This window comes from Dipodomys spectabilis, unplaced genomic scaffold, assembly GCF_019054845.1.
Source record: "Dipodomys spectabilis isolate Male_0828 unplaced genomic scaffold, ASM1905484v1 ptg000609l, whole genome shotgun sequence".
Classification (NCBI taxonomy): Eukaryota; Metazoa; Chordata; class Mammalia; order Rodentia; family Heteromyidae; genus Dipodomys; species Dipodomys spectabilis.
In genome coordinates, this window is record NW_024871286.1 from 306,646 (window position 1) to 328,014 (window position 21,369).

General features: G+C 68.0%; 3 protein-coding genes and 1 non-coding gene across 7 annotated transcripts; all 4 read left to right on the forward strand.

Moving 5' to 3' along the window:
• Positions 1-635: 635 nt before the first annotated feature.
• Rpl18a (ribosomal protein L18a) lies at positions 636-2,312 on the forward strand. Its single transcript, XM_042671268.1, has 5 exons — positions 636-742; positions 1,331-1,510; positions 1,589-1,718; positions 1,974-2,083; positions 2,188-2,312. Exons 1-5 carry the CDS (start codon positions 725-727, stop codon positions 2,278-2,280), a joined length of 531 nt encoding a protein of 176 aa, XP_042527202.1. The 5' UTR covers positions 636-724; the 3' UTR covers positions 2,281-2,312.
• On the forward strand, positions 1,781-1,911 carry LOC122100904. Its single transcript, XR_006146268.1, has one exon. It is a non-coding gene; the product is annotated as a small nucleolar RNA SNORA68 (small nucleolar RNA).
• A 1,511-nt stretch (positions 2,313-3,823) lies between the features above and the next one.
• Positions 3,824-10,163, forward strand: Slc5a5 (solute carrier family 5 member 5). Its single transcript, XM_042671237.1, has 15 exons — positions 3,824-4,180; positions 4,977-5,042; positions 5,219-5,270; positions 5,394-5,461; positions 6,050-6,204; positions 6,741-6,881; positions 6,955-7,084; positions 7,490-7,578; positions 7,672-7,784; positions 7,849-7,919; positions 8,056-8,142; positions 8,418-8,608; positions 8,793-8,917; positions 9,244-9,356; positions 9,987-10,163. Exons 1-15 carry the CDS (start codon positions 3,824-3,826, stop codon positions 10,161-10,163), a joined length of 1,935 nt encoding a protein of 644 aa, XP_042527171.1.
• Positions 10,164-15,484: 5,321 nt separating this feature from the next.
• Ccdc124 (coiled-coil domain containing 124) lies at positions 15,485-21,081 on the forward strand. Of its 4 annotated transcripts, none has more exons than XM_042671261.1 (5): positions 15,485-15,546; positions 17,523-17,691; positions 19,393-19,588; positions 19,687-19,801; positions 20,657-21,081. In XM_042671261.1, exons 2-5 carry the CDS (start codon positions 17,533-17,535, stop codon positions 20,859-20,861), a joined length of 675 nt encoding a protein of 224 aa, XP_042527195.1. In that variant the 5' UTR covers positions 15,485-15,546; positions 17,523-17,532; the 3' UTR covers positions 20,862-21,081. The 4 variants fall into 4 exon arrangements, with proteins under 4 accessions (XP_042527195.1, XP_042527198.1, XP_042527197.1 ...); XM_042671264.1 differs by having other exon boundaries at positions 15,516-15,538; XM_042671263.1 differs by lacking the exon at positions 15,485-15,546 and adding an exon at positions 15,898-15,920.
• The last annotated feature ends 288 nt before the right edge of the window (positions 21,082-21,369 follow it).

Sequence of the window (21,369 nt, forward strand, 5' to 3'; positions counted from 1 at the left end):
CTCGGCTCGATTTGCAGACAGGAGCCGTAGTGTGCGGCTCGAGGCCCCAGCGCGCACTCCCACAGCCAGCAGCTTCATCACGAGCGCGTGGCGAGAAGGCAGCAAGATACAAGCGAGTGCCGGGCGCCCGCCTGTCATCCTAGCTATTCAGGAGGCTGAGATCTGAGGGTCGCGGTTCAAAGCCGGCCCAGGCAGGAAAGTCCATGAAACTCTGATCTCCAATAAACCACCAGAAGACCGGAAGTGGCGCTGTGGCTCAAGTGTCTAGAGCACTCGCCTTGAGCTGAAGAGATGAGGGACAGCGCCCAGGCCCAGAGTTCAAGACCCACAACCGACAAAAGAAAAAAGACAGAGTCGAGTACGGCAGCCACCCAGCGTCTGGTGCCTTAAACATCTCAGGGAGGCTCTCGGGGGATCGGCACATAAGCGGGGCGACTACAACTCCCGACGTGCCTCGCGCCTGGCGCCCTTCCATGGCCCAGGAGGAACTAGTGCGTCCTCCGCATTGCCTCTTGGGAGATGTCGTTTCGCCGCGAAGGGAGGCGCTGTGAGAGTGGGCGGACCCGGAACCAATAAAGAAAAAGTCTTCTTTGAATGCTGATCTAGAACGCCAATGGGCGAGCGGGCGGGGAGGGCGGGACTTCCGCCCGCGAGCTGCTGGTGAACGGCTGCGCGGAAGAGGCCACTTCCTTTTGTGGGTGGCCGGGAGCGCGGAGAGGACGCCATGAAGGCCTCGGGCACGGTGAGCCGGGCGCGGCGGGGCTGGGGCGTGGGAGGGGGCCGGGCGGGGGGCGGCCTGGCGCCGGCCGGCGGCGTGAGCTCCGCTCGCGGCCTTCGCTCGGCAGCCGCCCCGCCTCGGCGCGGCCAACATGGCGGCCGCCGCGTGGAGCGCCGAGCCGCGGCCTCGCGGGGGGCCGACGCCGGCAGGCGCCGTCACGGCAGCCCGGGGCCCGGCCCGCCTGCCGCCCGGCAGCCGCCGTGTCCCCCCGGGAACGGTGCGAGGCCCCGCGCCCGCCCCGGGCGTCCCGCCGGTCGCTGCTCCGGGCTCCCGGCGGGGCTCGGCGCGGGGGCGCAGGCCTTGGCCCTCCCAAGCTCACGGCGCCGCTGCCGGGCTCGGGCGGACTCGGGATGGGGCTGAGTGCTCGCCCCAAGGACCCCGGCTCCACTCGGGAACCTTCCAGAGGAATGCGGGTGGCCAGCCCGCCCCGTGTCCCCCCACAGTGGGCCGTCGGGGCACAGCGCCCGGGCCCCTGCGAAGCCTGCATGCCGGCCTGTCCGGTGTCTGATCGGGAGCATCGGTTCCAGCTCAACATGGAGTCTCTCCTTTCAGCTACGGGAGTACAAGGTGGTGGGCCGCTGCCTGCCCACCCCCAAGTGCCACACGCCACCCCTGTACAGGATGCGCATTTTCGCCCCCAACCACGTGGTGGCCAAGTCCCGTTTCTGGTACTTCGTGTCACAGCTCAAGAAGATGAAAAAGTCCTCTGGGGAGATCGTGTATTGCGGTCAGGTACGGGCATGCAAGGTTGGGAAGGGGCCGTGCACTGCCTGCCTCACCTCACCCCTCTTACTCTCTCCTTCGCCACAGGTGTTCGAGAAGACGCCACTGCGCGTGAAGAACTTTGGTATCTGGCTGCGCTATGATTCCCGCAGCGGCACACACAACATGTACCGGGAGTACCGGGACCTGACCACTGCGGGCGCCGTCACCCAGTGCTGTGAGTCCCCAGTCCATCCCGCACCCTCCCGCAGGGCTTTGGGGAGTTCAACGCTCCCCCTCCTCGCACCCAAACCCAAGAGCTGCTGCTTGTGGTAGCCGCAGTTTAAACCGAGGTGCGCACAGCAAGGGGGCCTCGTCGCCTTTGGGGGCTGTGCTGTGCCCCTCGGAGTGAATGTTGAAGCCCTACACCCCACGACCAGGCCAGTTGGGCACAGCCCACAGGGCTGCCGGGCCTGACGCCCTCTTCCCACAGACCGCGACATGGGTGCCCGGCACCGCGCCCGTGCACACTCCATCCAGATCATGAAGGTGGAGGAGATCGCAGCCAGCAAGTGTCGCCGGCCTGCCGTGAAGCAGTTCCACGTGAGTGCCTGGGGTGGGGGACTGACGCAGGCGTCCACGGGGGCCGTCACAGCTGGCTGACCCAGGGGACAGGCCAGGCCCCTCACCCGCTCTCTTCCTCCCAGGACTCCAAGATCAAGTTTCCACTGCCCCACCGTGTCCTGCGGCGCCAGCACAAGCCTCGCTTCACCACCAAGAGGCCCAACACCTTCTTCTAGGCCGGCGCTGTCCAATAAACTTTCAGAACCTGCCTCCGCCTCTGCTGTTTTTCTACTCCCCACAGCTGGGGGCGGCCTGAGAAGGCCTCCTTCCAGAACCCTGGCTCACATAAACAGGCTGTCTTGCCCTCCACAAACCACCACCACGACTCCCTACTGTTCCCAAGCCTGGTCTCCAGGGAACTGCAGCGCGTCTGGGAATTCCAGGCATGAAGATAATCCTGCCCACACCAGGGGTCCAGCCAGGCTGATTGCCTTCTGGCCCCAGGTGTTTTCCGGCCTAACGCCAAGGCTAGCTTTTCTTTCCGAACGTTTCTTTGCTGGGTCAAAGGTCCTCTTCCTGTCCCTTCTGTGGACTGGTGGGCACTGATGCTGGCCTTAGGGCTCTGTGACCAGTCTGGTTTCTGGTAAGTGGCCCGGTGTGGGCCTTCCTTAGGGAAGCTTCCTGGTTTCACCATCCTGGCAAGAGCTTCCACCTTCAGTGCTGGCCTCAGGTCCTGGCATTGGTTCTGCCATTGCCAGGAACTGGCCGGTGGCCGGTGCGGGAGTTGTGGCAGTGGTGAGGGAAGCTGGCTAACTGAGACCCAGGGTTAGAGCCCCTGGAGTGTCCTTGAGCCCTCCAGAAGGGCCTGGCCCCCAGCCACCCAGACGACACACCCAGGGAGCCACTGCCAGCCCTGTCCTCCCCGCCTGGGCCTCCCTGAGGAGGAACCTGTACTAGCCAGCAAGGGCCCTCGGCTGGGACACAGCAAAGTGGGCATCAGATCAGAGCCAGCCCTGGCTTCCCGCCCACAGAACCAGATTGCCCTGGGTCTTCCGGGGCTATCCCACCCAGCACCCTGCAGGCTCCGGCTCCAGCCTCCTGGGGAGCAGGAGTGGGTTCCTGCCCTGCCCCCACCCCTCGTGTAGGCCTAGTTCTCTGAGGCTGCCGCGGTCCCCTGGGCACCCGTGGGGTGGGCTGCTTGGTCCCCCTGGCTGGAGTTCGTGGGTGGCCTTGGTGCCGCCGGAGACCCGTCCGGCCCGTCCCAGGGAGGAGCGCGGAGGGGGCTGTGTCTGGCCACCAGGGGCGTGTGTGCGGCTGACCGCGGGGCGCCCGACCCCCAGCCAGGCCGGCTCTGAGCGGCGCAGGCCGGGGTTGGAGTTCACGACCTCGCTCTTCCGCCCGGGACGGCAGCGCTGTGGGAGGGGCGGCGGCGGCGGGCCCCGACCCCAGCCCGGGCCCGGCCTCACAGAAGGGGCGCGGCCGACCGCCCTAGCGCAGACCTGGGGTCCCGGTCCCCTCCCCCCGGCGCTCAGTCCCGGAGACACGCAAGTGTCCCGCTCCCGACCGGAGCGGGAAGCCCGGGCTGGGGTCCCCCGCGCTGAGCCCCGGGGCGGGGGACGCGAGCGGCCGGAGCGGCGTCGGCGCCCGGCCTCAGTTTCCCCTCGCGGAGCCGGCCCCGCCCCGCCGCGCGCCGCCCTCCCCCGGGCGCCCACGGGGCGGAGCGGCGCCGACCCCGCGGTCCTTAAAGGGCAGCGCGCGGCGCGGGGCGCGGGGCCCGCGATGGCGGCCGTCGGGGCGCGCGCGGGCGCCGCCTTCGGGGCCTGGGACTACGGCGTGTTCGCGCTGCTGCTGCTGGCGGGCGCGGGCGCGGGGCTGCGCGCGGGGCTGGCGCGCGGCGGGCCGCGCAGCGCCGACGACTTCTTCACCGGCGGCCGGCGGCTGGCGGCCGCGCCCGTGGGGCTGTCGCTGGCCGCCAGCTTCATGTCGGCCGTGCAGGTGCTCGGCGTGCCGGCCGAGGCCGCGCGCTTCGGCCTCAAGTTCCTGTGGATGAGCCTGGGCCAGCTGCTCAGCTCGGCGCTCACCGCCGCGCTCTTCCTGCCGCTTTTCTACCGCCTGGGGCTCACCAGCACCTACCAGGTCCGGGGGCCGGGGCGGCGGGGTCCCGAGGGGCCCGGGGCCGGGGCGGCGGGGACCGGCGGGATCGGTACCGGGAACCGGGGTGGCGGGGACCGGGGAGGCGGAGGCCGGGAGACCGAGGGGCCGGGGGCCGGGAACCGGGGTGGCGGGGACCGGGACGTCGGGGGCTGGGGCGGCAGAGGCCAGGGGACCGAGGGCCCTGGGCGGCGGGGACCGGGGACCGGGGCCGGGGAGGGACCGGGGGATCGATGGGCCGGGGGCCGGGGCGGCGGGGGATCGATGGGCCGGGGACCGGGGCGGCGGAGACCGGGGCGGCAGGGACCGGGGGATCGGGGCGGCGGGGAGCTGGGGGCGTGGAGAGGCCAGGGCGGAGGGAGGGCGGGAGGCCGTGGCGCGAGGCCCGGGAAAGCGGGGAGGCTGGGGGCCGGAGACCGGGGCGGTGGGGGGCGGGGCGGCGGGGGCGTGGAAGCGGGGCGGCGGGGAGCCGGGGGACGGGGAGCCGGGGACCGGACGGACGGAAGGAGGAAGGGCGCGGCGGCCCCGCGGCGGCGCCTCGGAGGAGCCGGGCGTCGGGGCCGGGCGCGTCCCCCCGCCTCGCCGCCCACTGCTAGGGGACCCCCAAAGGCAGGCCGGGGTCTTTCCCCAAGGCGCCAACTCCGCGGGACACCTGGATGCGGAGCCCCGCGGACCATGCCGGGAGGGAGGAAGGGTTTGCGGGACGGGCGGGAACCAAGAGGGACTCCAGAGTCCGCGACTCATCCGCGGTGACCGCCAAGCCCTCGGCTGCTTCTTGCAGTATCTGGAGCTGCGCTTCAGCCGCCCGGTGAGGCTCTGCGGGACGGTGCAGTACCTGGTGGCCACGGTGAGTGACCAGCGCCCCGGCCAGGGCAGAACCCTGGTCCTCGGGCCCCGCCACAAACCTGATTTACATGACCACGCCCTCAGGCGGCCTGGCCACGCCCCCGACACGCCCTCATCCTCATTGTCCCGCCCTCCTAGCCCCACCCTGACACGCCCCTTATGGTTCCGCTCCCGCAGACTCTCTACACAGGCATCGTGATGTACGCACCAGCGCTCATCTTGAACCAAGGTCGGGCCGTGAGCGACTGGGGCAGGGGTGGGGAGGAGGCCCGGACTCAGGCAGGGCCGTGAGAGGAGGGTCTCAGACGGGAGCCGAGCTTGCAGCCTAACCGGGGCGTATGTTTCTGCACAGTGACTGGGCTGGACATCTGGGCGTCCCTCCTGTCCACCGGGTTCATCTGCACCTTCTACACAACAGTCGTGAGTGGCCTGCCACCCCCACGAAGGGTTCTGTGCACTGGGCCAGTTCTCTTCCCACGCAGGGCTGCCACAGCCCCCCCCCCCCCACGCAGAGGCTCCCTGTCCTCCCAGAGTCTAGGCCAAACATTCCAGGAGCTTTCAGGGGCTGGGGTGCACTGATTGGTTGTTCCAGAGGCAGAAGCGTGATCATCTTGCCCAATAGCTAAAAAGGGGCGTGGCCAGGCTCTGGGAATGTCCTGTGGGAGGGGCGTGGCTAATCCACAGGTTTCTTTCCTGCTGGGGTTGGTCCCTTTAGGGGGCGTGGCCAGCCTCTGGAAGGCAGGAAGGGGCGTGGTCAACCTCCAAGACAGACCTAGGGAGGGGGCGGGGTCAGCCTCCCCATGGCTTGAGGGGCGGGGCTTCTCCACGGTACCACCCCTGGCCTTGGCCGCGGTGCAGCCCCTGCGCATGCTCCGCCCGCACCCCCGGGTGGGGAGGGGGGCATTAGTCCTGGCGGCCTCCTGGCTACCACCTGTTCCTCTGAAGCGGAAACAGGCAGGTGACTGGGTAGCCAGGGCCGGGCCGACCGTGCTCTGTCCTGACCCGCAGGGCGGCATGAAGGCTGTGGTATGGACGGATGTGTTCCAAGTGGTCGTGATGCTGAGCGGGTTCTGGGTGGTGCTGGCCCGTGGCGCCGTGCTGCTGGGCGGGCCGCGGCGCGTGCTGCAGCTGGCGCGGACCCACGCCCGGATCAACCTGCTGGAGTGCGTGGGGGGATCAACCTGCTGGAGTGCGTGGGGGGATCAACCTGCTGGAGTGCGTGGGGGGCCGCTCCCGCCCCGCCCCCAGCCAGGGGTCGCTGATGGCTCTAAACCACGCGGACTGGCAGCGTTGCATGTCCCGCCGGGCGCCAAGGCTCACGCCGGTCATCCCAGCGACTCAGGAGGCTGAGAGCTGAGGATCGCGGTTCAAAGCCAGCCGGGGCAGGAAAGTCCAGGAGACTGATCTCCAAGGAACCACCAGAATGTAAAGCAAGAAGTGAGGCTGTGGCTTGGGCTCTAGTCCTGCGTGAAACAGTTCAGGGACAGCGTCCAAGTCCCAAATTCCAGTGACAGGACCAGAACAGGAAAGAGAAAGAAAAGCAGGAGGAGTTCAAGCTGTGAACCTCCTACACACACCTGGGAACCCACTCCAAATATCCCCTACGTACCTACGGGGCCAGAATGGCCGCCTGGAGCTGGGTGGGAGGGGCAGGTCCCTGTGAACGCCTCATGTCTCACTGCCCTCCCCCCGCCCCCAGCTTCGACCCCGATCCTCGCAGCCGCTATTCGTTCTGGACGTTAGTGGTGGGGGGCACGCTGGTGTGGCTGTCCATGTATGGGGTGAACCAGGCCCAGGTGCAGCGGTACGCGGCCTGCCGCTCAGAGAGGACAGCCAGGCTGTGAGTAGGGGGGGGAGCCCGGGCGGGGCGCGGGCTCCGCGGGAACCCCGACCTGAGGCCGCCCCCGCCCCAGGGCCCTCCTCATCAACCAGCTGGGCCTGCTGCTGATTGTGTCCAGCGCTGCCTGCTGTGGCATCGTCCTGTTTGTGTTCTACGAGGGCTGCGACCCTGTCCTCGCAGGGCGCATCTCTGCCCCAGACCAGGTGAGTCTCCTCCATGCTCCTGACAGGCTCTGGGCCCTGTCCCCCTTTCCATCTCTGAGGCATGGGCTAGAAAAGCTGGTTCTAGAAGGAGCAGCACGAGGTGGATAACAATGGCGAGGCACCGATTCCCTGGCGGGAGGAATCGTCCCAGCCCAGTCAGCTCTGGCCTTGCCGACCGGGACTTGGGTGGAGGGAGGAAGCGAGCAGCGAGCTTCTGCGGGCGGCAGGGGGCAGCTGGGGCTGCAGGGACACCGCTGCAAGTGCTGTCCTCCCCGGGGCCGGGGGCCTGACCCCGGTTCGCATGTGCGGGCGCCTCTCTGGGGAATGAGACACGTCCAGCGGGCTCTGTGCTGGTGCCGGGTGCCAGGCGGGGTGCTGCGGTCCGAGTGACCCCGGCCCCCGCAGTACATGCCCCTGTTGGTGCTGGACATCTTCCACGACCTCCCGGGGTTGCCCGGGCTCTTCCTGGCCTGCGCCTACAGCGGCACGCTCAGGTGAGCACCCGGGTGGGGCGGGGCCTCGGGCGCGGGGCGGGGCCTCCGGCTGGGGCTGGGCGGGGCCTCAGCCATCCCCGCACCCACCTGCAGCACCGCGTCCACCAGCATCAACGCCATGGCGGCCGTCACCGTGGAGGACCTCATCCGCCCCCGTGCGCCTGGCATGGCGCCCCGCAGGCTCGTCCTCATCTCCAAGGGGCTCTGTGAGTTGGGAGTCCCCGGGCGGGGCGGGCCGCCCTTCCACGCTGACCGCACCCCTCCCCGCAGCGCTCCTCTACGGCTTGGCCTGTCTCACCATGGCCGGCCTGTCCTCGCTGCTGGGCGGCGGCGTCCTCCAGGTGAGCCCGGGGCGCCGCGGGCCGGGCGGGGCGCGGGGTGGGCCCGGAGCTGGGGGGAGGGGGCCCCACGGCCAGCGCAGCCCACGGGAGAACGCGCGAGCCGAGACCCAGGAAAACGGAGGCACCCGCTCCGCAGGGCTCCTTCACCGTCATGGGCGTCCTCAGCGGCCCGCTGCTGGGCGCCTTCATCCTGGGCATGGGCCTGCCGGCCTGCAACACGCCGGTAAGGGGCGGGGCGGGGCGGGGCGGGGCGGGGCAGCGGGTGGAAGGCCAGGTCTGAGGGTGGGACATCCTGTGGGCGTGGCTCATAAGACCATATATGGAAGGGGCTGGGCAGGAGCGGAAGTTGCAGGGGCGTGGTGTGCGTGAGGCGGGGCTCCAAGAAGAGCGAGGTGTACGGAGGGGGTGTGGTCTGGGACGTCGCGGGCCTGGCTCTCGGGGGCGTGGTTAAGGGGCGGGGCTTCCGCGGGCCACGCCCTCACCCTCGGGCGCTGTCAGGGCGTCCTGGCCGGGCTGGGCGCGGGCTTGGCGCTCTCGCTGTGGGTGGCCGTGGGCGCCACGCTGTACCCGCCCAGCGCCGAGAGCATGGGCGTCCTGCCGTTCTCCGCCGCCCGCTGCCAGGCTCCTGCGGCCAACGCCTCTGTTCTGGACTGGCTGCTCGCCGTCAACAGCTCGGGCGGAGTCCTCAGGTGAGCTGACGGCGGGCAGTGGTGATGGGTGGCCCAGGGGCGGGGCCAGAGGGGCGGGGTCAGAATGGGCGTGTCCGGAGAGTGTCAGAGGGGGCGGGGCCCGAGATGATGGGAACGGGCGCGGGCCCTGGGGTGCGGGCGGCCCTCCCTCCCACCAGTGCCCCTCCCGCCGGTCCCCCTCCAGCTCCACAGCGGACCCCGCGCGCCCGGCCTTGGCCGACAGCTTCTACGCCATCTCCTACCTGTACTATGGGGCGCTAGGCACGCTGACCACCGTGCTGTGCGGAGCGGCGGCCAGCTTCCTGACCGGTGAGCGCGGCGCGCCGCCGCCCAGCCCGGGGAGCCGCTCCCCCCACCGAGTGCCCCCCGGGCCTGGCCGGATTCACAGAGGGTCCACTGGGGCACGGCCAGCCCCTGGGCTGTGAGATGGAGTCCTGGCTGTTGGTCAGGCCCTGGGGCGCTGTCCGAGGTGCTGAAGCACAGACCCTGGCTCTGGGGGCCCGGGCCGTCCTCCCTGGGGAGCTGGGCGGAGGCGCGGCAGGTGCCAAGGCCCTGAGGCCGCGGATCCCTAGGGCTGCAGCTGGAGGCAGGCCGGGGTGCGGCCCCCGACGCCCCCTCCTCTCTCCCACCCCCAGGCCCCACCCCGCGCAGCGCCCTGCGCCCTGGGCTGCTCTGGTGGGACCTCAGCCGGAGGACGGAGGAGGCCCCCAAGGAGGAAGCGGCCGCCCTGGATGGCAGCTTGGCACAGGTCGGTCCCAGGCGTGGGGTCGAAGGCGTCCCCGAATCCGCAGGTCCCCGGTGTGGCCTGACAGCGGCCCGGCCGCTTCTCACCACTCAGGGAGCCGCTGGGCCCCTGGGGTGCGGATCAAAAAAGCCGCTTCCTGGCGCTTACATAAGAAACCGGCCGCGGGCAGCTGGACCGCGGGCAGCTGGACGGCGGCGGAAGCCGGAGCCGCGGGTCGCTGAGCGAAGTCCCGGTCTGGGGGCGGGGAGGTCCGAGAGGAAAGAACAACAATCCCGCCCAGTCCCAGTCTCATGGGCTGTGGGTGGGAGGCCTGGTGGGGGCCGCTGCGTGTGCAAAGGCCCTGGGGCAGGGCCAGGAAAAGGTGCGCCTGCGGAGTGTTTGTTGTTTTGTGCGGGTCCTGGGGCTGGAGCCGGCCGGCGCCCTCCCCGAGCTTCAGCTCCAGGCTGGCGCTCTACCACCTGAGCCCCAGCGCCACTTCGCGCTGGCTCATGGGAGAGTGCGGTCTCGTGGGCCGTCCTGCCCAGTCTGGCCCGAACCGAGTAGTGGGGAGGACAGGCGCGAGCCCCGCCCCGCACGGCCCCGCACGACCTCCCCAGGGTCCTCACTGGGGCTCCCTTTGCCCCCACCCCGCAGGGCCCGGAAGAAATCCCCCCGGGAGCGAAGAAGCCCCCGGAGGCAGAGCAGCGGCCTCTGTGCCTGGCCCAGGCGGAGCCCGCACTCTGCACGCCCCGCGCGCGGCCGGACCCCGAGCCCGAGCCCGAGCCCGAGCCCGAGCCGGACCCGGCCTGCCAGCGCGAGAGCAGCCTCTGAGCTCCGGCCGCTCGGGGACCGCCCCCGGCCGAGGATGGGCCAATCCCGGGCCACCGGCCGCCGGCCTCAGGCGCCGATTGGCTGGGCCTCGTCATAGGCAAATCAGCGTGGCCCCGCCCGGAGGGGGAGGGGAGAGGCTAGGCCCCGCCTCCCGGAAGTCACCCCCAAACCGAGCGGCCTGGCTCTGACGCTCTGGTCCCAGCTCCTCGTGAGGCTGGGCGGTGAGGATCGCGGCTCGAACCCGGCCCAAGCGGGACTGTCCAACAGACGGTCCGCCCAAAAGCGCCAGCCTTGAGCCGAAGCGCCCGCTGGGCGCGCGCGCGCGCACGCACCTGAGGCCCAGAACGCCTTCGGAGTTTTCTGGAAAGTTCGATCGGTCCTTGCCGCGGCTCTGTCCCGGCCGGCGGGAACAGAACCTTGCAGGGGGCGAGGACCGAGGGCAAGAGGGGTCCGAGCGGGATCCGCGGCTGTGGACCCCGCCCCCCTCCTGCCCGCCCCCCTCCGCCCCCCTCCCACGGCTGCGTGCCCATCCGGGGTGTTCAGATCCTTTTCACTGCTGAGTAACACTCCCGCGGCGGCCTGCTCCTTCCCGGGACCTCTGGGTGATTTCCAGCTCTAGCTGATTACAAATAAAACCGCTGAGAAGTCACATGCCGATCTGTGGGGTCAGGGGGTCAGGGGGGGTCAATGAACTGCCGGCGGGAGTGTTCGGGGGGGGGGGGAAAGAAACAATCTCTGGAGTAGCGAGCAGAACATTCGCTCCCTGAAGTTTGCACTTCAGGTTCCCTGCAGGGGTGAGGCGCGAGGCATGCCCTTCCTGATACACTGTGGCAAACACAAGCCACCAATCATCTAGAGATGGATACAGTGTACAGGGACCCGGCAGGGGCTGTGCAAATGCCCAGGGGTTGTTCAGATGTGCGGGGCCTATGCAAAATGGGTGTGGCCTATGCAAATGAGCAGGGTCCCTGCAAATACACAGGGCCTATGGGGAAAATAGGTGGGGTCTATGCAGATACCAGCCCTATGCAAGTGGGCGTGCCTATGCAAATGCGCAGGCCCTATGCAAATGACGGTCCTGTGCGGCTGGGTGAGGCGCTCTCCGCAGGCACCGCAGCCCCACTGCGGGCTGATGCCCAGGCTGAGGTCCCACCCGATCCTCCGGGTTACAGGCGGCCACGGCCGGGCCTCCATGGCTTCCCTCTGCCCTGCCTGACTCCGGGCCTCCGCGCCATCGCTTCCTGTCCTGGGGGGCGCGGCGGGGTGCCCCCGCCTGGGACGGCTCCGGACCCGCGGCCTGGCCGCCGCTGATCGCCCACTGTGGACGGAGCCGGCCTCTCCCTGGCCTCCCTGGCCCTGCGGCTGACCACCCCAGGGAGCCCCGACCCCAGCAGGGGGGCCCGGCGCCCCGCCCCCCCCCGCCCCATCCCCCGGCGCCCCGACCCCCACCCCATCCCCCCGCGCCCCGCCTCCCGCCCCCTCCACCCCCGGGCGCCCCGCGCCCCACCCCATGCCCCGCGCCCCCACCCCCATCCCCTCGCGCCCCGCCTCCCGCCCCCCATTCCCCCGCCCCCCATCCCCCCGCGCCCCGCCTCCCGCCCCCCCCACCCCGGCGCCCCGCCCCCCACCCCATCCCCCGCGCCCCCACCCCCATCTCCCCCAGCGCCCCGCCCCCCACCCCATCCCCCGCGCCCCCACCCCCATCTCCCCCAGCGCCCCGCCCCCCACCCCATCCCCCCCCCGCGCCCCGCCTCCCCGCCCCCCATTCCCCCGCCCCCCATCCCCCTGCCCCCATCCCCCCGCGCCCCGCCTCCCGCCCCCCCCACCCCGGCGCCCCGCCCCCCACCCCATCCCCCGCGCCCCCACCCCCATCTCCCACAGCGCCCCGCCCCCCACCCCATCCCCCCCCCCGCGCCCCGCCTCCCGCCCCCCAACCTCCCCTGTCCCCCCCCCCCCCCCGCGCCCCGTTCCCCCCACCCCACTCCCCCGCCCCCGGCCCCCGCCCTTCCTGGGCCAGGCCTCTCGGCGGAGGCGGCGTCTCTCCCGCAGGCCGCATTCTGGTGGCAGCGGGAGCCGGTCCTCGGTCCTAGGTCCTTTCACTCCCCTGCCCAGGAGGCTGCAGGTGCGGGGCAGCCGCCGGGAAGGGGCTGCGGGTCTTCCGGGAGCACCGCCCGCCCGGCTCGGCCTCCCTCCGGGCTCCTCCCGCCTCCCACACCCGGGCCTTCGCTGCTCCCCAGACCCCAGACCCGGTGCCCCCAGCTGCCTGGGACCAGGACCTTTGATCCCTCCCTCCCTCCCTCCTCCCTCCCTCTCCCCCCCCCCTTTGTCAGTCCTGGACCTTGGGCTCCGCGCCTGAGAGGAGCACTTTGGGGTCTGGGAAGGAGGCTCAGTGGTACAGTGCTCCCCCAGCATGCATGAGGCCCGGGGTTCCATTCCTCAGCACCACACACAGAAAAGGCTGGAAGTGGCGCTGTGGCTCCAGTGGTAGAGCGCTCGCCTTGAGCAAAAGCAGCTCAGGGACAGCGCCCAGGCCCTGAGTTTAAGCCCCGGGACTGGCACAAACAAACAAATGGAGTAGCACTCTACCACTTGAACCATGGCACCACTTCTAGCTTTTCTGTGATCAATTGGAAATAATCTCATGGTTGGCTTTCCTGCCCCGCTGGCTTTGACCCGCGATCCTCAGATCTCAGCCTCCTGAGTAGCTCCGATGACAGGCGGGAGCCACCAGCACCAAGCAACACTATTTCTGTTGAGACCCCATCTTAACAGCAAAAGCTAGCTCTGGCAGTGCCAGCTAGGAGGAAGACACAGCCCAGGAATAAAGCAAGACACCATCAGGAAAAAGTAACCAAATCCGGATTCTCCAACAGGAGCCATGGAGGTCAAACTCCACAAAAGGAAATGTGTGCAAGCCAGGCACTGGGAGGCAGCTGAGGAGACAGGGGCTGGAGAATTGCTTGAGGCCGAGAATTCAGCCTGGACCACAATGGGAAACCCGAGATTTAAACAAACAAAAAGCAAAGACAAAACATAAATGGCAATTGGGGTGTGCGCCAGGGATGGGGCCACTGCTTCGGTGGGGTGAGCCTGCCTCCTGGGGCCTTCATGCTTGTGTTTGATGTGGGGAATTGGTCCCCTGATTGTCCCTATCAGCCAAAAGGAAAATCGCGGCCTTTCAGGGGCTGGACTGGTCTGGGTGGAGTGAGGTCAGCCCTGGGAACAAATGGGCCTGGGCAGCTTTGTGTCCCCAGGGCTGGGCCTCCAAGGGGCCCCCACTGGGTCCCAGGGTGGAGGCTGGATTCCACCAGAGCTCAAACATTTGCTTTTTCTTTGTGACAAGAGGGTGCAGGTGACTTAAGCTATCTGTGGTCCCGCAGGGAGAGGCCCAGGGCAGGAGGCTGGGTCCACACTGGAGGCCTCTGCAAACCCGGAAGCCCACCAGGACAGATGGGGGTTTTGAGACACTGAATGTGCACGACACCTGGAGTTGTGCCCTCTGGTCCATTGTCTAAACAAGAGCCAGAGCTGGGCACCGGTGCTCAAACCTGTCATCCCAGCTACTTACTCAGGAGGCTGAGATCTGAGAATCACAGTTCAAGGCCAGCCCAGGCAGTAAAGTCCATGAGAAGCTTTTTTCCAATGAATCACAGAAAAAGCCAGAAGTGGTTCTGTGGCTCAAGTGGTAGCGTGCTAACCTTGAACAAAAGAAGAAGCTCAGGGACAGTGCCAGGCCCTGAGTTCAAGCCCCAGGACTGGCAAGAAAAAAAGATGGCATTCATTGCCCAGTGCAGGCATAGTTTGCATTCCTTTTCCATCACAGGATGGGTTCTTTTTTTTTTTTTTTTTTAATGATTTTTGAAAGTTAATTTTTAAAATCTTAATTTTGAAACACCTTCACATAAACAGGTCAGTTTCGGTGAATCTGTTCCTTCCCAGACCCCGAGCCCCTTGTGAGTGACTGTAGCAGAGAACGGCTCAGATAGAAAGCTGGGCCCCAAATGTGTGAATGTGTTTACTCACAAGGCCTACTCACCCAGTCAACGCAGCTTATCAGCTTATTAGTTGCATTTCTAATTCCCCCTTTCCTTCTGTCTGAACTCGGAGGGAATGAAGGTTTACCTGGGAAGGGAAGAAATAGCTGAAATACATGAATTGAAAGTACTTGTTACTTAAGCCGCAAACTGGGAAAGTCATTCTAAAGCAGAGTAGAACAAGATATAAAAGGACCAGGAGCTGGTGGCTCACACCTGTAATCGTAGCTACTCAGGGGGCTGAGACCTGAGGGTTGCAGCTCAAAGCCAGCTCAGGCAGAAAGTCCGGGAGACTCTGATCTCCAAGTAACCTCCAGAAACCACAAGTGCAGCTGTAGCTCAGGGTGCAGAGGGCCGTGGACCAGGAGCGCCAGAGTTCCTTTGCCTCTCTTCCTATATGGAAATCTCTGAGTTGAGCAAATTCTGGAAAAACAAACTCGTTTCCAGCGGTCCTAACGTGCTGTGTGCAGAGTCCTGGGGCAGGTGTGTGAGCCCCATAGGAGCCCAAGTGCTGGGAAGATGACGGTCGGTGCCCTTTGACCTGTCACATCTGACCTTAAGAGGACACAATGGCCAGGAAAGCCTTGTCACTTCTGCTGTTGGTAACCAGCAACTTTTAACGTTGTTTTTAACCCTGTCTTTGGCAGTCCCGTTGTTTATTGCTTTATTTCTTTGTCGGTCGTGGGGCATGAATCCGGGGCCTGGCGCTGTCCCTGAGGGGTTGTGCACAAGCCTGGCGCTCTATCACCTGCGCCACGTCCGGCTTTTTCTGAGCATGTGGTGCTGAGGATTCGAACCCGGGCCTTCGCGCGCGCGTGGCCGGCACCCGACGGCCGCCTGGGAGTCCCCGGATGACAGGTGTAACGGCACCTTCACCAAGGCCTCACGGTGAAGGAGCCGGGCCGCGAGGGGCGCCTGCACCCGCCCCCCTCCGCGATGCCCCGGGAGGCCTCCGGACCCGGGCTCCGCGCGGACCTCGCGCGCGCCCTAGCGGCCGGGCAAGTCCTGGCATTGAAACTGGCGGACCTCCTGTGAGGCCGCGGCCGCCATCTTTCTTCCGGGCAGCGACATCTTGGTAAAGGCAATGCCGTGTACTTGGGCCTCTACGTGAAGCGCCACCACCGCCCCGGTGCCTCAACGTAGCGCTGAGCCCTGGGGATGCGAATGTGACGAAAGACTCTCTTTCAAAAGAGAAATGACTGGTGACTGCGTGGGCCCTAGGCCCGGCGAGCTCCCCTTCACCAAGATGGCGACAGAGCCTGACGTCATGACCCGCGCCGCCGGCGACCGGCGCGCAGGCCCCGCGGTGACGTCACGCAGAGCGACCGCGCCGGCGCCGGGGGAAGGAGGTAGGAGCGGCTGCGGCGCGGGCGGAGCTGGGGGGCGGGGGCGGGGGCGCCCGGCCCGCGGCCCCGGGGGCGGCCGCCGCGCGGACTCCGGTCCCCCCCGGCGGCGGAGCTGCCGGAGCGGCCTCCCCCCGGCCGCGCCCGCTTCCCGCTGCGGACCCCGACGTGCGGCCAGCAGCCCGCGTCGTCCCGCGCCGCGCCCGGTGTCGGGGCCGCCGGCGGGGTGGGGGTCCCGGCGGAGAGGCTGAGAGCGCGGCGCCGGTGGCGGGAGAGCGGGAGGCGCGGGGGCAGCCCGGGGCCGGGCGCGGGCGCCCCGGAGCCGGCGGCGCGCGGCCCCGCACCCCGTTCCCGCCGGAACACCTGGTCACGCGGCCTCCGTGAGTCTGGGCAGAATCGTTTGCGTGTGCCCGTCCCGGAGCCCGTGGTCCGCCTGCTCAGCCCCCCACGCCTCGGGTCGCCGGCGCCGGTGTACCCCGACAGCCGAGTGGGTCCGGCCCCGGCCCGGCCCGGCCCGCAGCCGCGTCCCGGGGTCGCTGGCCGCGGCGGTGTCTGGCTGCAGACAGACAGACGCCTTGCTCCCCGGCCGGGGACCACAGTGGCATCCCGGTGCCCGTCGCGGGAGACGGGGCGGGGGTGACGTGAGTCAGGAGTTTGAGACCAGCCCGGGATGCCGTGGGAGCCCCGCCCGCACCTGTGGCGTGGCGCGCGGTGGATTCCAGGCTGTGAGGCTCCGGGCCAGCCCAGGGCGCACACCCGGGAAGCCCCGGCCCTGGAAGGGCCCAGGTCAGCTGCTTGCTGTGAGCCCCGGAGCCGGGCGGATAGCCCCCCCCCGGAAGTGACCACACCCCCTCCCGGATGGTCACCCCACTTCTGTGCTCTCCCCAGAAGCCTGGGGGAGGGCTTGTTTGGGTCCTCTGAGCACTGGGCAGTGAACCCGAGGTTCAAGGGCCAGGGAAGGGCTAGGGGACCCCCAGTCAGGCTGCTGCATGCTGTGTGGTGCCCAGCGGGGAGGGGTGGGCATCAGACTTGTGTCTCAGCTGGGGAAACTAAGGCTCAGACTGCTCATGGCCCACCAAGCCGGCCAGGTATCTCCCTGGTACAGAGTTCCATGTTGTGTGGGCTGCAGGCTTGGCTGGCAGCCTGGTGCCACAGCCTCTCTCCCTGTACCAGTGTCCTTTGAAGGCCAGCTGGGGCCTAGGCAGGACAACAGAGCCAGAACTGGGCAGCATGAACTGGAGCTGTGCGAGTTAACATGGACGCACACCCGAAGCCTGGCCCGTGAGTGGCGCAGGACGCACTGTGAATTTCTTTTTTGTCAGTTGTGGGTCTTGAACTCTGGGCCTGGGCGCTGTCCCTCAGCTCTTCAGCTCAAGGCGAGCACTCTACCCCTTGAGCCACAGTGCCACTTCCAGCTTTTTCTGCTTCTGTGGTTCTGAGGAATCGAAGCCAGGGCCTCAGGCATGCGAGGCAAGCACTCTACTACTGAGCCACCTTCCCAGCCCTCCCTGGTGATTCTGAGTGGATGTGCTGGTGCTGTCTGCCCAATGTGCCCAGACCTAGGCCATAGGAGGCAGGAACCACTGGGAGCAGCCACACTGGGCAGATGCCCAGCCTGTCAGCAGCAAACAGGATGAGGACGGTGCATTCACCGAGGAATACTACCTGGCCAGGAAAAGGAACAGAGCACCTGATAGACTACAACATGGTTGACGCTTAAAGCACAAACCTGTGAAGGAAGCCAGGCAGAGGCCACACGGGGTGCCTGGATCCCCTGAAGGACAGGAAGCAGCCCCGTGGCTGGGGGGGGGGGGGGGGGCGACGGGCAGACTCGTGGTAAAGGCTGGGCAGCACCGACGCCCATGCTCTGTGTGGTGCAGGCTCCAGCGGCTCCCTGGCAAGGCCAGGGTTGGGTCCTGGCATGTGGTCCGGGCACCGTGGACCCCCCACCTCTCACTGCCACCGCCTGCTTGCTCCCACAGCTGCTAAGGAATGCCCAAGAAGTTCCAGGGAGAGAACACCAAGTCGGCAGCGGCCCGGGCGCGGAGGGCTGAGGCCAAGGCAGCGGCCGATGCGCGGAAGCAGAAGGAGCTGGAGGATGCCTACTGGAAGGACGAGGACAAACACGTCATGAGGAAGGAGCAGCGCAAGGTGAGGATCTGGGGCCTCACTGCCAGAGTGGATGAGAAGGACTGGGCCCTGGAGGCCCTGGTGGCTGTCACCGCGGGACATCTGGGTGGGAACTGGGGCCAACCTGCTGCGTCCAGTAGGTGGCGCCGCCTCTCCGTCCTGGCAGAGCCGGCCACACCTCGCTTTTGTTCTTTCCTTTGCCAGCCCTAGAGCTTGGGCTCAGGGTCTGGGTACTTTCCCTGCACTTTTGTCCTCAAGGCCAGCGCCCTGCTGCATGAGCCACAGTGACATCTCCAGCTTTCAGGTGGTTCATTGGAGATAAGTATCCTATGCACTTTGCTGCCCAGGCTGGCTTTGAACCCTGATTCTCAGATCTCAGCCTCCTGAGTAGCTGGGATTGCAGGTGTGAATGCTGGCGCCCACCCCCACACATGGCTCTTTATATCCAGTGTGACGTATGGGGAAAATCAGTGCAGCCAAGATCCCAAACACAGTTTTCAGTCCAGCCTCAGGAGTGGTGGCTCCGGCTGGAGCTCCCTCTCAGGGCCTGCATCTTCTGTGGGGAAACTGAGGCACAGAGGAGCAAGAGATTGGACAGCAGAGCCGAGAGGAAGGTTGTGCCTGCATGTCTGGGTGTGTGGCCCCAAGCTCTGTCTGTCTGTCATGGACAAGCTGTAGAGCAACAGTGACCCAGCGTTATGCCTGGACTTCGGGAAGAGGGAGTGAGTTGACTGCCTGGATTTCTGGCAGGGAGAGCCGATGCCTGGCTCAAGGCATGGGGTGTGGGGGGAGCAGAGGGTGGTCTCAGCACAGACCACAGCAGAGCCCGCAGAGCTGTGCTCTGAGCACCTCGGCTAACATCTGGGGGGAGCGCAGCACAGGACATTGACGTGGAAGGAGCAAGCGATTAAGGCCATGTAGGCGGTGCAGCTAGACCTTAAAAAACAGAAAAGCCCTTTTAAAGGAAACGTGTTATACTGCGCTATCTATTGGCTGGGCTGGGATTTGAACTCAGATGCTCTATCAGCCTTTTTGCCCTGTTTTCTTACCTGGGGCTGGCTTAGACAGGAATCCTCCTGTGCACTCTCCATGCTGGGGTGGGCCCAGCTCATTTTTTTTTTCTTTTCTTTTTTTGGGGGGGATGTCAGTCGTGGGGCTTGAACTCTGGGTCTGGGCACTGTCCCTCAGCTCTTCAGCTCAAGACTAGCACTCTACATCTGGCCTTTTCTACTTATGTGGTGCTGAGGAATCGAACCCAGGGCCTCATGCATGTGAAGCAAGCGCTCTACCACAGAGCCACTATCCCAGCTCTCAAGCCCAGCTCATTTTAAAAGACAGCCCCTCCCTAACTCTGCGGGACCTGAGTCTCCTGATCTCGGGCCGCTGCGCCCTGCTTTTCAGTTCTTTAAGATGGTAGACCTGCCAGGCCAAGGCTGGAGAAGCCCATGAAACCGGCCATCTGCTGGTCTCTGTCTAGAACATCCTGGCCCAGGGCTCCCCTGTACCAAGCAGACATGTCCCCCGGGACTTCTGTGCCCTCTGTCCTCATTGTGGGCCTCGCGGTGCTGCGGGTGAACAGGTCAGTTCCCTAAGTTGGGCACTGACAGAAGCCTCCGGTGGCCAGGCCCGGGCCTGAGCCCAAGGCAAACCTTGTGTCCGCGGGCGTGGGGACGGCGGTCACCGGGGCGGCCCGGTCCCGCTGCCAAGGGTTCTTCCGCGCAGGAGGAGAAGGAGAAGCGGCGGCTGGAGCAGCTGGAGCGTAAGAAGGAGACGCAGCGGCTGCTGCAGGAGGAGGACTCCAAGCTCAAGGGCGGCAAGGCCCCGCGCGCCCCTGCCGCGCCCGGCAAGGTCACGCGCGCCCAGATCGAGGACACGCTGCGCCGCGACCAGCAGCAGCAGCAGCACCGCGAGGAGCCAGGTGGGGCCTGCGGGGGGGGGGGGCCGCCCCTCGCCCAGGGCCCGACCTCCCCCCCCCCCCCCCCCCCCCGCTCACCGCCTTGTCCCCGCCCTCCCCAGCCGAGAAAGCCAAGAGCCACCTGGAGGTGCCCCTAGAGGAGAACCTGAACCGCCGCGCGTCGGAGGAGGGCCGCGTGGAGGCGCGCACCATCGAGGACGCCATCGCCGTGCTCAGGTGGGGGAGCGGGGAGCGGCGGGGGTGGGGGGGGCGAGGCGTGAGGGCGGGGCGGGGAGCTGGTGCTCTGGAGGCGTGGCCGGGGGGCTGGTGCTCTGGGGGCGGGGCCTGGGGAGGCTGGTGCTCTGGGGGCGGGGCCGGGGGGCGCTGGTGCTCTGGGGGCGTGGCCGGGGGGCTGGTGCTCTGGGGGCGTGGCCGGGGGGCTGGTGCTCTGGGGGCGTGGCCGGGGGCTGGTGCTCTGGGGGCGTGGCCGGGGGGCTGGTGCTCTGGGGGCGGGGCCTGGGGAGGCTGGTGCTCTGGGGGCGGGGCCGGGGGGCGCTGGTGCTCTGGAGGCGTGGCCGGGGGGGGCTGGTGCTCTGGGGGCGGGGCCTGGGGAGGCTGGTGCTCTGGGGGCGGGGCCGGGGGGGGCTGGTGCTCTGGAGGCGTGGCCGGGGGGGGCTGGTGCTCTGGGGGCGGGGCCTGGGGAGGCTGGTGCTCTGGGGGCGGGGCCGGGGGGCGCTGGTGCTCTGGGGGCGTGGCCGGGGGGGGCTGGTGCTCTGGAGGCGTGGCCGGGGGGCTGGTGCTCTGGAGGCGGGGCCGGGGGGCTGGTGCTCTGGGGGCTGGGTGCCCTGGGGGCGGGGCAGGCGCTCTGGGGGCGGGGCCTCCGGGAGGGGCAGCCTTGTGCCCGTACCATATCTCGGGGCAGAGCTGGACAAGGGGGGCTGAGGCCTGGGGACATAGCCTTGGGCGAGACCGCGTTGCTGGGGACTGTGCTGCAGCACGCACCACGATGGCCAGGCTGACGGGGTGTGGGGTGACTCCCGGGCGGGCTCGCGAGCCCCGCCCCACCCCCTGACGCCCCCTGCCCACTCGCAGCGTGGCGGAGGAGGCCGACCGGCACCCCGAGCGCCGCATGCGAGCGGCCTTCGCCGCCTTCGAAGAGGTCCAGCTGCCCCGACTGAAGCAGGAGAACCCCAACATGCGGCTGTCCCAGCTGAAGCAGCTGCTGAAAAAGGAATGGCTGCGCTCCCCGGACAACCCCATGAACCAGCGGGCGCTGCCCTTCAACGCCCCTAAGTGAGCGGAGCCGGGGCGCCGCCCCGCGGCCCAGCCTCCACCCCGCCCCGCGCCCTCCGGCCGGCCGGCTCCCAGGACTGTGGAGTTCGGGGCCCCTGGCCCCTTCCGGGGCCCGCGCCAGCACCACCGCCCCCTCCCGCCGGAGGGTCCGCTCCGTGACCCTGTCCCCGTGTGCACGCGCCTAGAGCCCCGGAGCCGAGCTCCCAATAAAGCGGTGGACAAGGCCTTGGGGCCGATGTGATGTCGCAGCCCGCGCTGGCCAGGGCCGGAAGACGGGTGGGACTTGAGCCTGGCTGTGCTCCTCCGGCCTCCACAGGAGCTGTGTGGGGTGAGGACGGGGCGCCGCGCCGCAGGAGACGCGGGCAGACATCTGCAGCCCCGACCCCGTGGGCCGCGGCAGGGTGGCACGGGCAGTGCCATCCAAAGAAGGCACGGGTGTGTGGCTTCCCGGTTGGGGAAACTGAGGCATGAGGGTGGGAGCGGGTGGAAGTACATACTGGGCCACGTAGGTC